Source organism: Procambarus clarkii, chromosome 11 (assembly GCF_040958095.1).
Source record: "Procambarus clarkii isolate CNS0578487 chromosome 11, FALCON_Pclarkii_2.0, whole genome shotgun sequence".
Taxonomy (NCBI): Eukaryota; Metazoa; Arthropoda; class Malacostraca; order Decapoda; family Cambaridae; genus Procambarus; species Procambarus clarkii.
The window spans coordinates 53,571,754-53,586,246 of record NC_091160.1 but is presented as its reverse complement, the minus strand read 5'-3'; the positions used below and the strand labels follow the sequence as shown (position 1 = coordinate 53,586,246).

Here is a 14,493-nt window from a genome sequence, read left to right as displayed (position 1 = left end):
GTATATGAGTGGGATTGGGTGGTTATAGAATAGGAGCTGCCTCGTATGGGCCAATAGGCCTTCTGCAGTTACCTTTGTTCTTATGTTCTTATGTCTAAGGGCGCGGCTATATTTGTTTACGAGGCTTAGTGCAGAGTCCTCGCTTATTGGAGAGTCTGGTACGTCGCTTATTCGAGAGTCAAGTACGTCGCTCATTGGAGAGTCAGGTATGTTGCTTATTTTAGAGTCAGGTACGTCACTTATTGGAGAGTCAAGTACGTCGCTTATTGGATAATCAGGTACGTCGCTGACCAAGATATTGACTAGACCTAGAATCAGTTCACTTAAAGATACAATCACTGGAGCACTAACTCTGCACAGAAGAGCCTCCAATAGCAACAGGTGGACCCATTGTGCGATAAACACCATTAACACATTCGATATAACAAACACAGTCACTAAGAGGGGTGTCGACGAAATACATGCAGACTTTATTATGCAAGCCCCTTGGGAATCTCTGCCAGCAGACTTTAAGATTATGGTTATTGAAGGAAAAAAAAAAACAGACAAATCCTCATCTGCTACGTAACATTGCACAGATGCATAGAGAAGCAAACTTGGCATCTGACAGCTTCAGTTACTACACAAATGGTTCAGTAGACCAGCAGGGACAAGAAACCGGAGCTGCAGTTAAAGCAGGAAACTCTGTAAATAGTTGGAGGCTCTCAAATGGGTGTTCGACTTTACAGAGATGCTAGCCATTCTAAAGGCTTTCGAACATGCTCCTGCTGAACACCGACAACATGTTATCACACATACAGATTCGAGAACCGCCATTGAAACGTTGCAACAAAAACACATATGTGATAACATACATCTGATCTCAAATGTCATATCATTAATGCAAACACTCAAACGACAAGGCCGATGGGTACTTATCAACTGGGTGCCAAGTCATGTGGGAATAATAGGAAATGACATTGCAGACGAAGCTGCAAAACTTGCAACTAAGAGAAGAAATGTAGACATTTACATACCACAGAGTCTATCACAGATTAAGAAAGCAAATAGAAACAGAGCAATGCAAAAGATGTACAATGACCACAACACAGCAGTTGCAACATCAGGATCTGCGGGTTGGTACAAGAATTCAACCAACTACGAACCACATAGTTTCACGAAAGGGAGCAGTAGAACAACAGAAGTACACTTACATCACATCAGGCTTGGATTCCCATGTGCATGGGAAATAGGCTTACAGGTTCCGGAAGATGAGAGGAAATGTCAGCACTGTGGAGAAATCTCCGACAGACCACTGGAACATTATCTAACACAGTGCAGTTACAAACCCATTAAGATTTCAACATAGATTCAACAGAGCAGAAGTTGTTAAACACATATGGCAAAATCTTACAAGAGCAACCATACGAGTCATAAATACTCATACTCCGCCCAAGTAAAACAGAAACAAGCAACACTTAGTGGGCCAGCCAGAGAATTAGTGTTCGCGCAGGAATATCCCTGAAAAAAAGGTACGTCGTTTATTGGCGAGTCAAGTACGTCACTGATTGGAGAGTCAAGTACGTCACTTAATGGAGAGTAAGGTACGTCACTTAATGGAGAGTCAGGTACGTCACTTAATGGGAAGTCAGGTACGTCACTTAATGGAGAGTAAGGTACGTCACTTAATGGAGAGTCAGGTACGTCACTTAATGAAGAGTAAGGTACGTCACTTAATGGAGAGTCAGGTACGTCACTTAATGGAGAGTCAGGTACGTCACTTAATGGAGAGTAAGGTACGTCACTTAATGGAGAGTCAGGTACGTCGCTTAATGGAGAGCCAGGTACGTCACTTAATGGAGAGCCAGGTACGTCACTTAATGGAGTGTCAGGTACGTCGCTTAATGGAGAGTCAGGTACGTCGCTTAATGGAGAGTCAGGTACGAAGCTTATTGGTGAGTCAGATACGTCGCTTAATGGGGAGTCAGGTAAGTCACTTAATGGAGAGTCAGATACGTCGCTTAATGGAGAGTCCAATACGTCGTTGATTGAAGAGTCAGGTACGTCGCTTATTGGATAGTCAGGTACGTCGCTTATTGGAGAGTCAGATACGTCGCTTATTGGAGAGTCAGATACATCGCTTTTTGGAGAGTCAGGTACGTCGCTTATTGGAGAGTCAGGTATGTCGCTTATTGGAGAGTCAGATACATCGCTTATTGGAGAGTCAGGTATGTCGCTTATTGGAGAGTCAAATACGTCGCTTATTGGAGAATCAGATACGTCGCTTATTGGAGAGTCAGGTACGTCGCTTATTGGAGAGTCAGGTACGTTGCTTATTGGAGAGTCAGGTATGTCGCTTATTGGAGAGTCAGGTACGTCGCTTATTGGCAGAGTCAGATACGTCGCTTATTGGAGAGTCAGATACGTCGCTTATTGGAGAGTCAGGTACGTTAGCTTATTGGAGAGTCAGGTACGTACGTTAGCTTATTGGAGAGTCAGGTACGTCGCTTATTGGAGAGTCAGGCACGTCGCTTATTGGAGAGTCAGGTACGTCGCTTATTGGAGAGTCAGATACGTCGCTTATTGGAGAGTCAGATACGTCGCTTATTGGAGAGTCAGGTACGTCGCTTATTGGAGAGTCAGATACTTCGCTTATTGGAGAGTCAGATACGTCGCTTATTGGAGAGTCAGATACGTCGCTTATTGGAGAGTCAGGTACGTCGCTTATTGGAGAGTCAGGTATGTCGCTTATTGGAGAGTCAGGTATGTCGCTTATTGCAGCTAGTCCCAGAACTAAGAGGCATGAGGTATGAGGAAAGGCTGCGTGAAATGCACCTCACGACACTGGAAGAAAAATGAGTAATGGGAGACATGATCACCACCTACAAAATTCTCAGAGGAATTGACAGGGAAGATGAAGATAAACTGTTTAACACGGTGGTACGCGAAAAAGGGAACACAGGTGGAGACTGAGTACCCACATAAGCCACAGGGACGTTAGAAAAAAACTTTTTCAGTGTCAAAGTAGTTAACAGATGGAAGGCATTAGGCAGTGATGTGGTGGAGGCTGACTCCATGCACAGTTTCAAATGTAAATTTGATAGAGCCCAGTTGGCTCAGGAATCCGTACACCAGTTGATTGACAGTTGAGAGGCGGGACCAGAGAGCCAGAGCTCAACCCCCGCAAGCACAACTAGGTGAGTACACACACACACACACACACACACACACACACACACACACACACACACACACACACACACACACACACACACACACACACACACACACACACACACACAAAGAAATGAAGATGAGAAACCCATGGTTTAATCAGAGATGTTGGCTAGCTAAGCAGGAAAGTAAAAGGGCATGGAGAAACTATAGGAATAACAGGACACTGGAGAGCAGAGAAAGATACCAGAGTGCCAGGAATGAATATGTCAGGATGAGAAGAGGCAGAAAGACAATACGAAAATGACATCGCAAGCAAGGCAAAGACTCAGCCTAAATTGTTGCATAGCCACATCAGGAGAAAAACAACAGTAAAGGAACAGGTTATGAAATTAAGGATAGGGGCGGAAGGATTCACTACAAATGACAAGGAAGTGTGTGAGGAACTGAATAAGAAATTCCAGGAGGTCTTCACCTTAGAGCAAAGAGAAATTATGAAGATAAGTGAGGGAATAGCTAACCAGGAACCACTGGAAGAGTTTGAGATTACCAGCGGGGAAGTAAGGAAGTGTTTACTAGAATTGGATGTGACAATGGCTATAGGCCCAGATGGAATATCTCCCCTTGGATACTAAAGAAAGGAGCAAAAGAAATGTGCCTACCACTCTCCATAGTGTATAACAAATCACTGGCAACAGGGGAACTGCCAGATATTTGGAAAGCAGCTAACGTAGTCCCGATATACAAGAAAGGGGATAGACAGGAGGCACTGAACTACAGGCCAGTGTACCTAACCTGCATACCATGCAAGCTGATGGAGAAGATTGTGCGAAGAAAGCTAGTGGAGCATCTGGAGCGAAGGAACTTTGTAACACAGCATCAACATGGGTTCAGGGATGGCAGGTCCTGCCTCACAGGGTTACTTGAATTCTACGACCAGGCAACAAAAATAAGGCAAGAAAGAGAAGGGTGGGCAGACTGCATATTTTTGGATTGTCAGAAAGCCTTTGATACAGTGCCACACAAGAGGCTAGTGCGAAAGTTGGAGATGCAGGCTGGAGTGAAAGGGAAGGTACTCCTGTGGATAGAGGAGTACCTAAGCAACAGGAGACAACGAGTCTGTGTGAGGGGTGAAGTCTCAGATTGGCGAGACGTTACAAGTGGAGTCCCGCAGGGGTCAGTCCTTGGACCTATACTGTTTCTGGTATATGTAAATGATCTCCCAGAGGGTATAGATTCATTCCTCTCAATGTTTGCCGACGATGCAAAAATTATGAGGAGGATTGAAACAGAGGATGATAGTAGGAGGCTACAAGATGACCTAAATAGACTGAGTGAATGGTCCAACAAATGGCTGTTGAAGTTCAACCCGAGTAAATGCAAAGTAATGAAACTAGACTGTGGAAACAGGAGGCCAGACACAGGATACAGAATAGGGGATGAAGTACTTATTGAAACAGACAGAGAGAAAGATCTAGGAGTTGATATCACACCAAACCTGTCTCCTGAAACCCACATAAATAGAATAACGTCAGCGGCAAATGCGAGGCTGGCTAACATCAGAACGGCGTTCAGGAACCTGTGTAAGGAATCATTCAGAATCTTGTACACCACATATGTAAGACCAATCCTGGAGTATGCGGCCCCAGCATGGAGCCCGTACCTTGTCAAGCACACGACGAAGCTGGAAAAAGTCCAAAGGTATGCTACTAGACTAGTCCCAGAACTAAGAGGCATGAATTACGAGGAAAGGCTGCGGGAAATGCACCTTACGACACTGGAAGACAGAAGAGTAAGAGGGGACATGATCACAACCTACAAAATCCTCAGGGGAATCGACCGGGTAAGCAAGGATGAACTATTCATCACTGGAGGGACGCGAACAAGGGGACACAGGTGGAAGCTGAGTACCCACATGAGCCACAGAGACATTAGAAAGAACTTTTTCAGTGTCAGAGTAGTTAGTAAATGGATTTTGTTTTTTCACTAGGAAGTGATGTGGTGGAGGCTGACTCCATACACAGTTTCAAATGTAGATATGACAGAGCCCAGTAGGCTCAGGAATCTGTACATCAGTTGATTGACGGTTGAGAGGCGGGACCAAAGAGCCAGAGCTCAACCCCGCAAACACAACTAGGTGAGTACAACTAGGTGAGTACACACACACACACACACACACACACACACACACACACACACACACACACACACACACACACACACACACACACACACACACACACACACACACACACACATCTATCTTATAATTTGAACTGTCATAAAACAGTGTATAATGTTCAACTAACAATAGAATGACTATTTTTTTGTCCACTCTTGTCAGTGAAGGTTGGGACGAGTCATAATGACCACGACTGCTGGGTAATCCTGGAAGACAAACGGGGCCAATTAAGCTTGCTGGTGATAAATGTTGGCTCTTATTGCACCAGTCAACTGGGGGCTGGACGTAAAAATTCTGAGTGTATAGAGCGTAGTCGACTTCCTGTCTGTGGCAGTGGTGGTAGTTGGTACGTGTAATGTGCAGAATGTCCAACTTGTGTAGTACATTGATGCCACCCCCATTTTTTTTTTTAAATTACTCGGGTATATATTCCTGGTCAGGCTTTAAGTCTGACTGGTCCACTATGTGTTCATCATTTCTGACTCAGCCGGTGGATAAGTGTTTACGGCTGACTCATATGTTGGCCACAGTAAGGTTGTATCCAATGTGTCCAACAGCTTCTGTGTGGTTTGATAGTGGTATTGTTATATGACTGGTAGCTAACTTTGTGCTGTATTAGATATTGTTCCAGTGATCCGTTTGGCAATAGTCGTAGTGGCTTGGCGCTTTCCCCTGATAATTCTCGTTTGGCAATGATCTGCAATGTTGACATTTCCTTTCTTCTGCTTCAATCTGCAAGCCTATTTCCTATGTAAATAGGCATCCATCCAGGCATGACACGATGCAAGTGCACTTCTGGTGTTCAGTTGTTCCCTTTCATCCAAATAAGTGGTTGAATTATTGTACCATCCCGCAGAGCCTGATGTTCATGCTAGGTCGCTCTGCGTCTTCAGCACGGCTCTAGCTCTAATTATCTTCCTAATCTGGCCTATACTGAGTTATGTAAGTGTCCATTTTTATTCTGACATGATTCTACCTTCCTCTGCAACCAATTGGTCAGTATCCAACGAGTTTTGACGTGTGAATGTTTGCGGTAAAGCTGAAACATTTCTGGTCAGATGAATGTTGTCACAAAAGTGTTCATGTTGCTAGATTACAATAGCAGCTGTTGAATTTGTATGTATGATTACCTGTTGTCGGTGTTCTGCAGGAACTTGTTGCAAAGACTGTAGAATATCTTAGTGAGTCTGTAAACTTGAACACTTGATTGAGTCTCTCCCACTGAAGAATTCCCTACCACTGAGTCGTCTATTGAGTATGGTAAGCGCTCAAGTACCGAGTATGCTCCTATATTCAGGTTTTCAGTGATGCGTATAGCATATGGGTGTTAATCTGATTATTTTCTCAGTGAAGAGCCATAATGGTAAAAGTCTGCTGGCAACGATTCCCAGCAGATGTTTTTAGATTATGTCTGCTTCCATAACGAAATTTACATGTATCTCGCTCATACCTTTACCAGTGATTGTATTTATGATCATGAATGTATTAATCATATTTAATACTCCGTCGGGCCATTTATTTTTATTTCGAGACTCGTTTCTCATTTTAGTGTTCTGTTTTACCATTAACTAAATTGTTTTTTGGTCTATCACATGTCTTGGTAGCATACCCTGCAACTTGGGACTTGTTAGATATATATAAAATGAATTGATAAAAATTATTCTGTACTAACAGAGAGAGAGATTAGACGAGTTGGTAGGGTTTGGGAGAGGGGAGTAGTAACATGTCATAGAAAAGTTATAAAATGTAGTTACAATGATGGGATTGGGGGGGGGGGGGTCACAACTAAACTACTGCAACGCACTCCTAAAGGAACAAAATATGAGGAACTCTGACAAGTAGATGTTCACAAATATCCGCACGTTCCGTGATGCGTAGGCTCGTTGGTTTAGGTTGGTGGCTTGGTTTGCTGGTTGGGTTGGTGGCGTGGGTTGGTTAATTGGGTTGGTAGCTTTGGTTGGTGGCTTGGGTTGATGCGTTATGTATGTTTGGGCCGCAGCAACAGCACCCAGACCATTTGGATACAACTAGCTGAAGAGAATTATAGTCTAATAATAATTAGAGTTATCGCCCTCCAAACGTTGACAAAAGGCAAGCCCGTCATTTAAGGTAAGAAATACCTGGGACCTCATCAGGTATAACAATGTTTCTGTAACTTTAATCTCGGTACCATAGATTGGTTTAATAAAAGGGGAAATGATGAAGTAGAAGATTTTTGTTAGAATTGGCTGATGATTACATACGTAAATAACAGCAAATTGAAAAACTGGGATATTAAAGACGGCAGCCTCGGATGGCTTAAGAATAACACCTAAGAAAATGATCCTAAGAATATGCTCCACGGGGAAAACATGGACGCTATAAAACCAATCTTCAAGATAAATAATTATAATATATATATATATGTGTGTGTGTGTGTGTGTGTGTGTGTGTGTGTGTGTGTGTGTGTGTGTGTGTGTGTGTGTGTGTGTGTGTGTGTGTGTGTGGAAAATCCACAGAGAAATGTGAAAGGAAGTGAACGTTTCGGCCTGATTAAAGCCGTTGTCAACACCAGACTACTTGTAAATATTTTGTTCACGCCATCCTGTTTACGGTAAGAGTCGTGACTCTAAGACTCTACGGCGCCGCCTCAGCCACCCCAAGACTTCCTCTCAGCGGGCCAGTGTGGAGGCTTCAGGGTTATATATATATAGCAACACAGTAATTAAGTCTTGTGGTGTTGGCTCGCCGGGGGAGGCTCAGGGACTTTCTGCGTTCCTTACCACCTGTTGAGCAGCTCCGGCCACCACCACCACCTGTTGAGCAGCCCCGGCCACCACCACCTGTTGAGCAGCCCCGGCCACCACCTGTTGAGCAGCCCTGGCCACCACCACCTGTTGAGCAGCCCCAGCCACCACCACCTGTTGAGCAGCCCCGGCCATCATCACCTGTTGAGCAGCCCCAGCCACCACCACCACCAGTTGAGTAGCCCTGGCCACCACCACCACTTGTTGAGCAGCCCCTGCCACCACCACCACCTGTTGAACAGCCCCGGCCACTACCACCACCTGTTGAGCAGCCCCAGCCACCACCACCACCTGTTGAGCAGCCCCGGCCACTACCACCACTACCTGTTGAGCAGCCCCAGCCACCACCACCACTTGTTGAGCAGCCCCGGCCACCACCACCACCTGTTGAGCAGCCCCGGCCACTACCACAGTAGTAGGGTGGACGACTCACAGGTACCTTTTTTTGGGGGGGGGAGAGGACCCCTGTGAGTTGTACGACTCACAGGTACCTTTTTTTTTGGGGGGAGAGGATCCCTGTGAGTTGTACGACTCACAGGTACCTTTTTTGTTTTTCTGGGAATTGGTGTGTAGCTCTTGGGGGTTTTCAGGTAAATTTTGTCAGTCACCGATTTTAAAAGTAAGGATTTCTTATGAGAAAAATAATTTCCGAGACTTAGAAGTTTGTTAAGGGCTTATGGAACAAATTCAAGTAACGTATGTAGCTCTTTAGGGTTTCCATGAGAACTCTACGGACATGTTTTACATGTTTTCAACTTACAAAAATCGTCTATGCAAGCCTTAGTTATTCATGTAAATTTAGAAATTCGTGTTTGTGAGCCAGGGTTTTCAGGGTTTCGTACATCACACCCCCCTCCCTCCCTCCCCCCTTACCTCGCAATCTGTCGCGTCACCTTTATTTACTTTACGCCCGGCCAGCCAGTCGGCTCTTATCATATCTTATCTTCTCCATAATATCTCGACCGTCCCTCCTCTCTCTCTCTCTCCTCCTCCTATTTCCTTACAACTATTTTCAGAGTTTCAAATAATCATAGAAGTTTATTTATATGTTTATGACCGAATTTGTAAAAGGACCATTTTCAGAGAATATTGTCTTAGATGTTTTGTTAAGGAAAACAGACCACTTATCCATAACATTTAGTTTTATATCCATTTACGGCTATTTCATCTGTAAGACCAAATTGAACAGAGCCCAGTTTTAAGCTCATATTTCATCAGAGTCCAGTTCTTGATCGAAATTCATCAGAGTCCACTTTGAGAGCAAAATTCGTCAGAGTCTACTTTGTGAGCAAAATTAGTCAGAGACAGTATTTAGCTCATATTTCATCAGAGTCCAATTATCAACAGAAATTCGCCAGAGTCTACTTTGAGATCAAATTAGTCAGAGACAGTTTTAGCTCATATTTCATCAGAGACCATTTTATACCTAAAAATGAACAGAGTCTACTTTGAGAGCAAAATTCGTCAGAGACAGTTTTAAGCTCATATTTCATCAGAGTCCAATTATCAACAGAAATTCGCCAGAGTCTACTTTGTGAGCAAATTTCATTAGTGTCCTGTAATCTGTGAAAATTTGACAGAGTCCAGTTCTTGATCGAAATTCATCAGAGTCCAATTAAAGACCCAAATTTGACAGAGACCACATTTTCGCTACTAGCAGTCCAATCCCCCTGAAATTTTAAACAGTCATATTTCAGACGTAGTAAATAAGATCAAGTCAGTTACTGAGCTCCAGCTCTTGTCCCCCCAACCCTCTTCCACCCTCAAGTCTTTGTAAATAAACCATCAATTTTCCCCTGAAATTTTTACCCTCTGTATTTCAGACATAGTAAATATGATGAAAACAATTATAAAACTCTAGCTCTTGTCCTCTGTCCAAGTTCACTCATGTAAATTCATTACTCTCAGTCCAAATCACCCAACTACATTTTCAGACATAGTAAATAAAAACCAATTCAGTTATCAAGTTTCAACTCTTGTGCCCCAGCTTAGTTCATTTGTACAAGTTCTTTATTTTCCAACTAAATCACCCTGAGATTTTAAATCACCTTATTTTCTAACGTAGTAAAATTAATCTGGACATTAGCCAAGTTTCCATTTCCTCAGCCTTAGATCATCAGACATAAATATATTCGATCAAGTCCGTCTCCAGCCTAACTCTTATCCAAGTACACACATAACCCCAACCTGTGTAATTATCTTTCACCCCCTCCCACCTTCCTCCATCTCATCTCACCTTACCCTTTCCCTCCCTTACCTTCTCATCCCCAACGTATCCAAACCTTCAATAATCGTACTGTATTTGCATATTTTCTCTATATTCAGCTGTGTTCTTCACATTTTGTCCATGTTTTCTGTGTTCATTCCATGTTCTACAAATGTTCACAGCATGCTCAGTTCAATTCTTTTCACCTGTTTTTCTCATCTTTTTCTTTAATCTTTCTCTTAGTCTCATTATGTTCTCTACAAATTCTAGTCATATTTTCTATGTACATCACATGTTCTCTTTACAACTTTTATACTCAATATTCATGCTAACTTCCATATTTTTGTGTTCTTTGTCAATATTCATGTTCCTCTACAAGTTCATGTTCCTCACAAGATCACTTCGTTTTTCACCTTTACTTACATGTTTTCTACATTCTTTGTCATATTCTCCATGTTCTTCACAAGTCCATTGTTCATTCTTTGTAATCCCTATTCTCCTTATCATGTTTTCATGATCTCTGTAAGTTCATATTCCTAGCATGTTCACTGTATTCATCAACTTTTCTTACATATGTTCTTTGCCATGTTCCCCATATGTTCTCTGGGTTTTTCCCCTTACATGTTATTTAACGTTCCTTAACTAAAAAATCTTTCTCCAATCAACTAAAACATAGTCACTTTCGTCATTTCTCAACTAAACTTATTATCCATTCAACCAAAAAATAGTCAAAGGAATCTTTCCAACACTGTTCATAACTTCACTTATTCCCTAGTCATCAGAAAATAACCGTGTTCTTCATGTTTCATTGTCATGTCATAACTAAAATTATCCATCAATCAACAGAAAAAGTCATATTCATCATTTCGTAACAGCCATTATGTTTTCGTCAAGTAAGAAAATATAGTCAAAGATATCTTACATCGTCGTTCTTAACTGACATTTATACTTTGTGGAGCACTAAAAATAGTCAAATGTAACTTTTTCAACACTTTCGTAACTAAAAATATATGTCGCTAAGTAAGAAAAATTGTCAATGGAATCTTTCCAGCACTGTTCTTAACTAAACTTATTCCCCAGTCATCAGAAAATAACCGTGTTCTTCATGTTTTCATTGTCATTTCATAACTAAAATTATCCATCAATCAACAGAAAAAGCCATGTTCATCATGTTTTGTCTTTTTCCTTAACTAAAGTATTCATCAGTCAACTAAAAAATAGTTACTTCATCATGTTTCCTTGTCATTTCTTACCTGAAATATCACTTCTCTCATTTAAAATAGTCAGGTGTAGCCTCTTTCCAACACTGTTCTTAACTAAAGTAACCTTTCACTTCGCTAGAATAGTCATATTCATCGTTGTTCCTAACTAAAATTATATGTCGTTAAGTAAGAAATATAGTCAAAGACACTCTTCGAGACATCAAGGACTTACTCAAAGACATCAAAGTTGCACTCAAAGACATCCTTTGAGACATCAAAGACTTCCTTTAAGACTTCAATGGGACTCTTCGAGATATCAAAAGACACTCTCAAACACTCAAAAATTTACTTGCATCCTCAAAGTTATTCTCAGAGGCATAAAAGTCATTCTCAGAGCTATCAAATTATTCTCGATGTCATCAAAAAGTATTTTCTCGTTCATCAAAGTTAATCTCAGAGTTAACAAAGGTAATCTCTAACTCACTCTCGTACATCAAAGTTGTTTCAAAGACATCAAAGTTAATCTCAGAGTTATCCAAAGATATTCTCATGTCCACAAAAGTTATTCTGAGCTATCAAAGTTAATCTCAAACATCTCCGTTCATAAAAGTTATTCTCTAAGAGCTATCAAAAGTTATTCTCAGTCATCAAAGTTTTTCCAAGAGACGTCAAAGTTAATCCAAGACATCATCTTTCATCAAAGATATTCTCTCTAAGCCATCAATGTTCTTCTCTAAGACATAAAAGTTATTCTCTATGTCATCAAAAGTTATTCTCTGAGCTAACAAAATACTACTCATGTTCTCAAAGACATTCTCCAATTCATCAATGTTGTTTCAAAGACATCAAAGTTAATCTCAGAGTTATCCAAAGACATTCTCAAAGTCATCTAAAGTTATTCTCTAAGACATCAAAGTTATTCTAAGAGTTATCAAAAGTTATTCTCAGTCATGTTATGTTATTCTCTAACTCACTTCCATTCATCAAAGACATTCTCTAAGCCCTCAAAGTTATTCTCTAAGACAACAAAGTCATTCCCAGAGTCATCAAAAAAGTTATTCTTCGAAACATAAAATTTGCTCTGTAAGATATCTTCGTTCATCAAACTTATTCTCAGAGATATCTAAAGTTATTCTCAGAACAATCAAAAGTTATTCTAAGACAGCAAAAGTTATTCTCAGAGCTACCCAAAGTTAATCTCTAAGTTACCTTCGTTCGTCAGAGAAACTTTCCAAAACATCTTTGTTCATCAAACTTGTTTTCAAAGTCATCAAAAGTTAATCTAAGACATCTGCTTTCATCAAAGTTATTTTCAGAGACATCTAAAGTTATTATGTAAGACATAAAAGTTATTCTCAGAGACATCAAATGTTATTCTCGAAGTCATCAAAGATATTTTCAGAGACATCTAAAGTTAATTTCTATGTTATAAAGTTATTCTCAGAGACATCTAAAGTTAATCTTGGTCATCAAAGTTGTTCTCTAAACATCAATGTTGTTCTCCAAGACATCAAAGATGTTCTCAAAATCATAAAAGTTATTCCCAGAGCTATCAAAGTTATTCTCAAAGTCATCAAAGTTATTCAAAGAGCTAACAAAAGTTATTCTCTAAGTAACCTTTCGTTCATCAGAGAAGCTTCCTAAGACATCTTCGTTCATCAATGTTGATCTCTAAGTCACCTTTGTTCATCAAAGAAACTCTCCTTCTTCCATCAAGTTATACTTTAAGACAACATTGTTGTTCTCTAAGACATCTTCAGGCATAAAATTTCTCCCCAAATGTAACTAGTTCAGCTTTTCATATCAAACTTACACTTCTGTTAAATATATTTTCTTAGACATTTTACCTTTTAAACTGTTCTCTGAACTACACTGTTCAAACCTACGTAACCTATCCTCTCCACCCAATGTTACTTAGTTAACGTAACGTTCCTAAACCTAACTTTACCTATCCTATCCTAACATAACTTACCTTACCTTACCTACCTTTCCTAACTTAACCTGCTTAACCTATCTTACCTAACTTTACCTATATTACCTTACCTTACCTATCTTACCTGACTTTACCTATCTTACCTAACTTAACCTGCATAACCTAACTTTACCTATGTTACCTTACCTTACCTTACCTATCTTACCTAACCTAACCTAACCTAACTTTACCTATGTTACCTTACCTTACCTACCTTTCCTAACTTAACCTGCTTAACCTATCTTACATAACTTTACCTATGTTACCTTACCCTACCTACCTTTCCTAACTTAACCTGCTTAACCTATCTTACCTATCTTACCTAACTTTACCTATCTTACCTAACTTTACCTATGTTACCTTACCTTACCTACCTTTCCTAACTTTACCTATCTTACCTAACTTACCTACATTACCTAACTTAACTTAACCTGCTTAACCTAACTTACCTTACCTTACCTAACTTATATAACTTATCTTATCTATCCTAACGTAACCTAACTTGCTTTACCTAACTTAATCTTACAATCCCAAACTGATGTATCCTAACTTATCTAGTCAAACCAGACATGATCTAACTTACATAAGTATTCCTTCTTGTCTTTTGTGTTTCGTCAATCATTGTCTCATATTCATTTACTCATTTCATTAGTTAATTTCTCAAATGGTCACTTATGCATTTCAAGTGCTATTTGTTAGAGATTGGATATTTAAGCATTTCAAAGAATTTTTGTTATATATGGGCATTTACTCATTTCAAGGGATAATTTCTCAAATGGACGTTTTTGCATTTCAAGTGTTATTTGTTTAAGATTGGGTGTTTAACCATTTCAAAGGTTTTTGTTATATATGGGAACTTACTCGTTTCAAGGGCCAATTTCTCAAATGGTCATTTTTGCAGATCAAGGGTTATTTGTTAAAGTTCATCAAGTTGCTCATAAGTTGTATTTATTATGTTTTTATCATTTATTCTTATTCCCCAACCCCTTAAC

At 40.4% G+C, this 14,493-nt stretch overlaps 1 protein-coding gene across 1 annotated transcript in view; it reads right to left on the bottom strand.

The window, feature by feature from the left end:
* Positions 1-8,073: 8,073 nt before the first annotated feature.
* LOC138363764 (uncharacterized) overlaps positions 8,074-14,493 on the bottom strand; it is a 46,826-nt gene continuing 40,406 nt past the window's right edge. The window contains exon 5 of the mRNA XM_069323157.1: positions 8,074-8,505. Within this exon, the coding sequence (XP_069179258.1) occupies positions 8,074-8,505 (432 nt within the window). The remainder of the gene's footprint in view (positions 8,506-14,493) is intronic.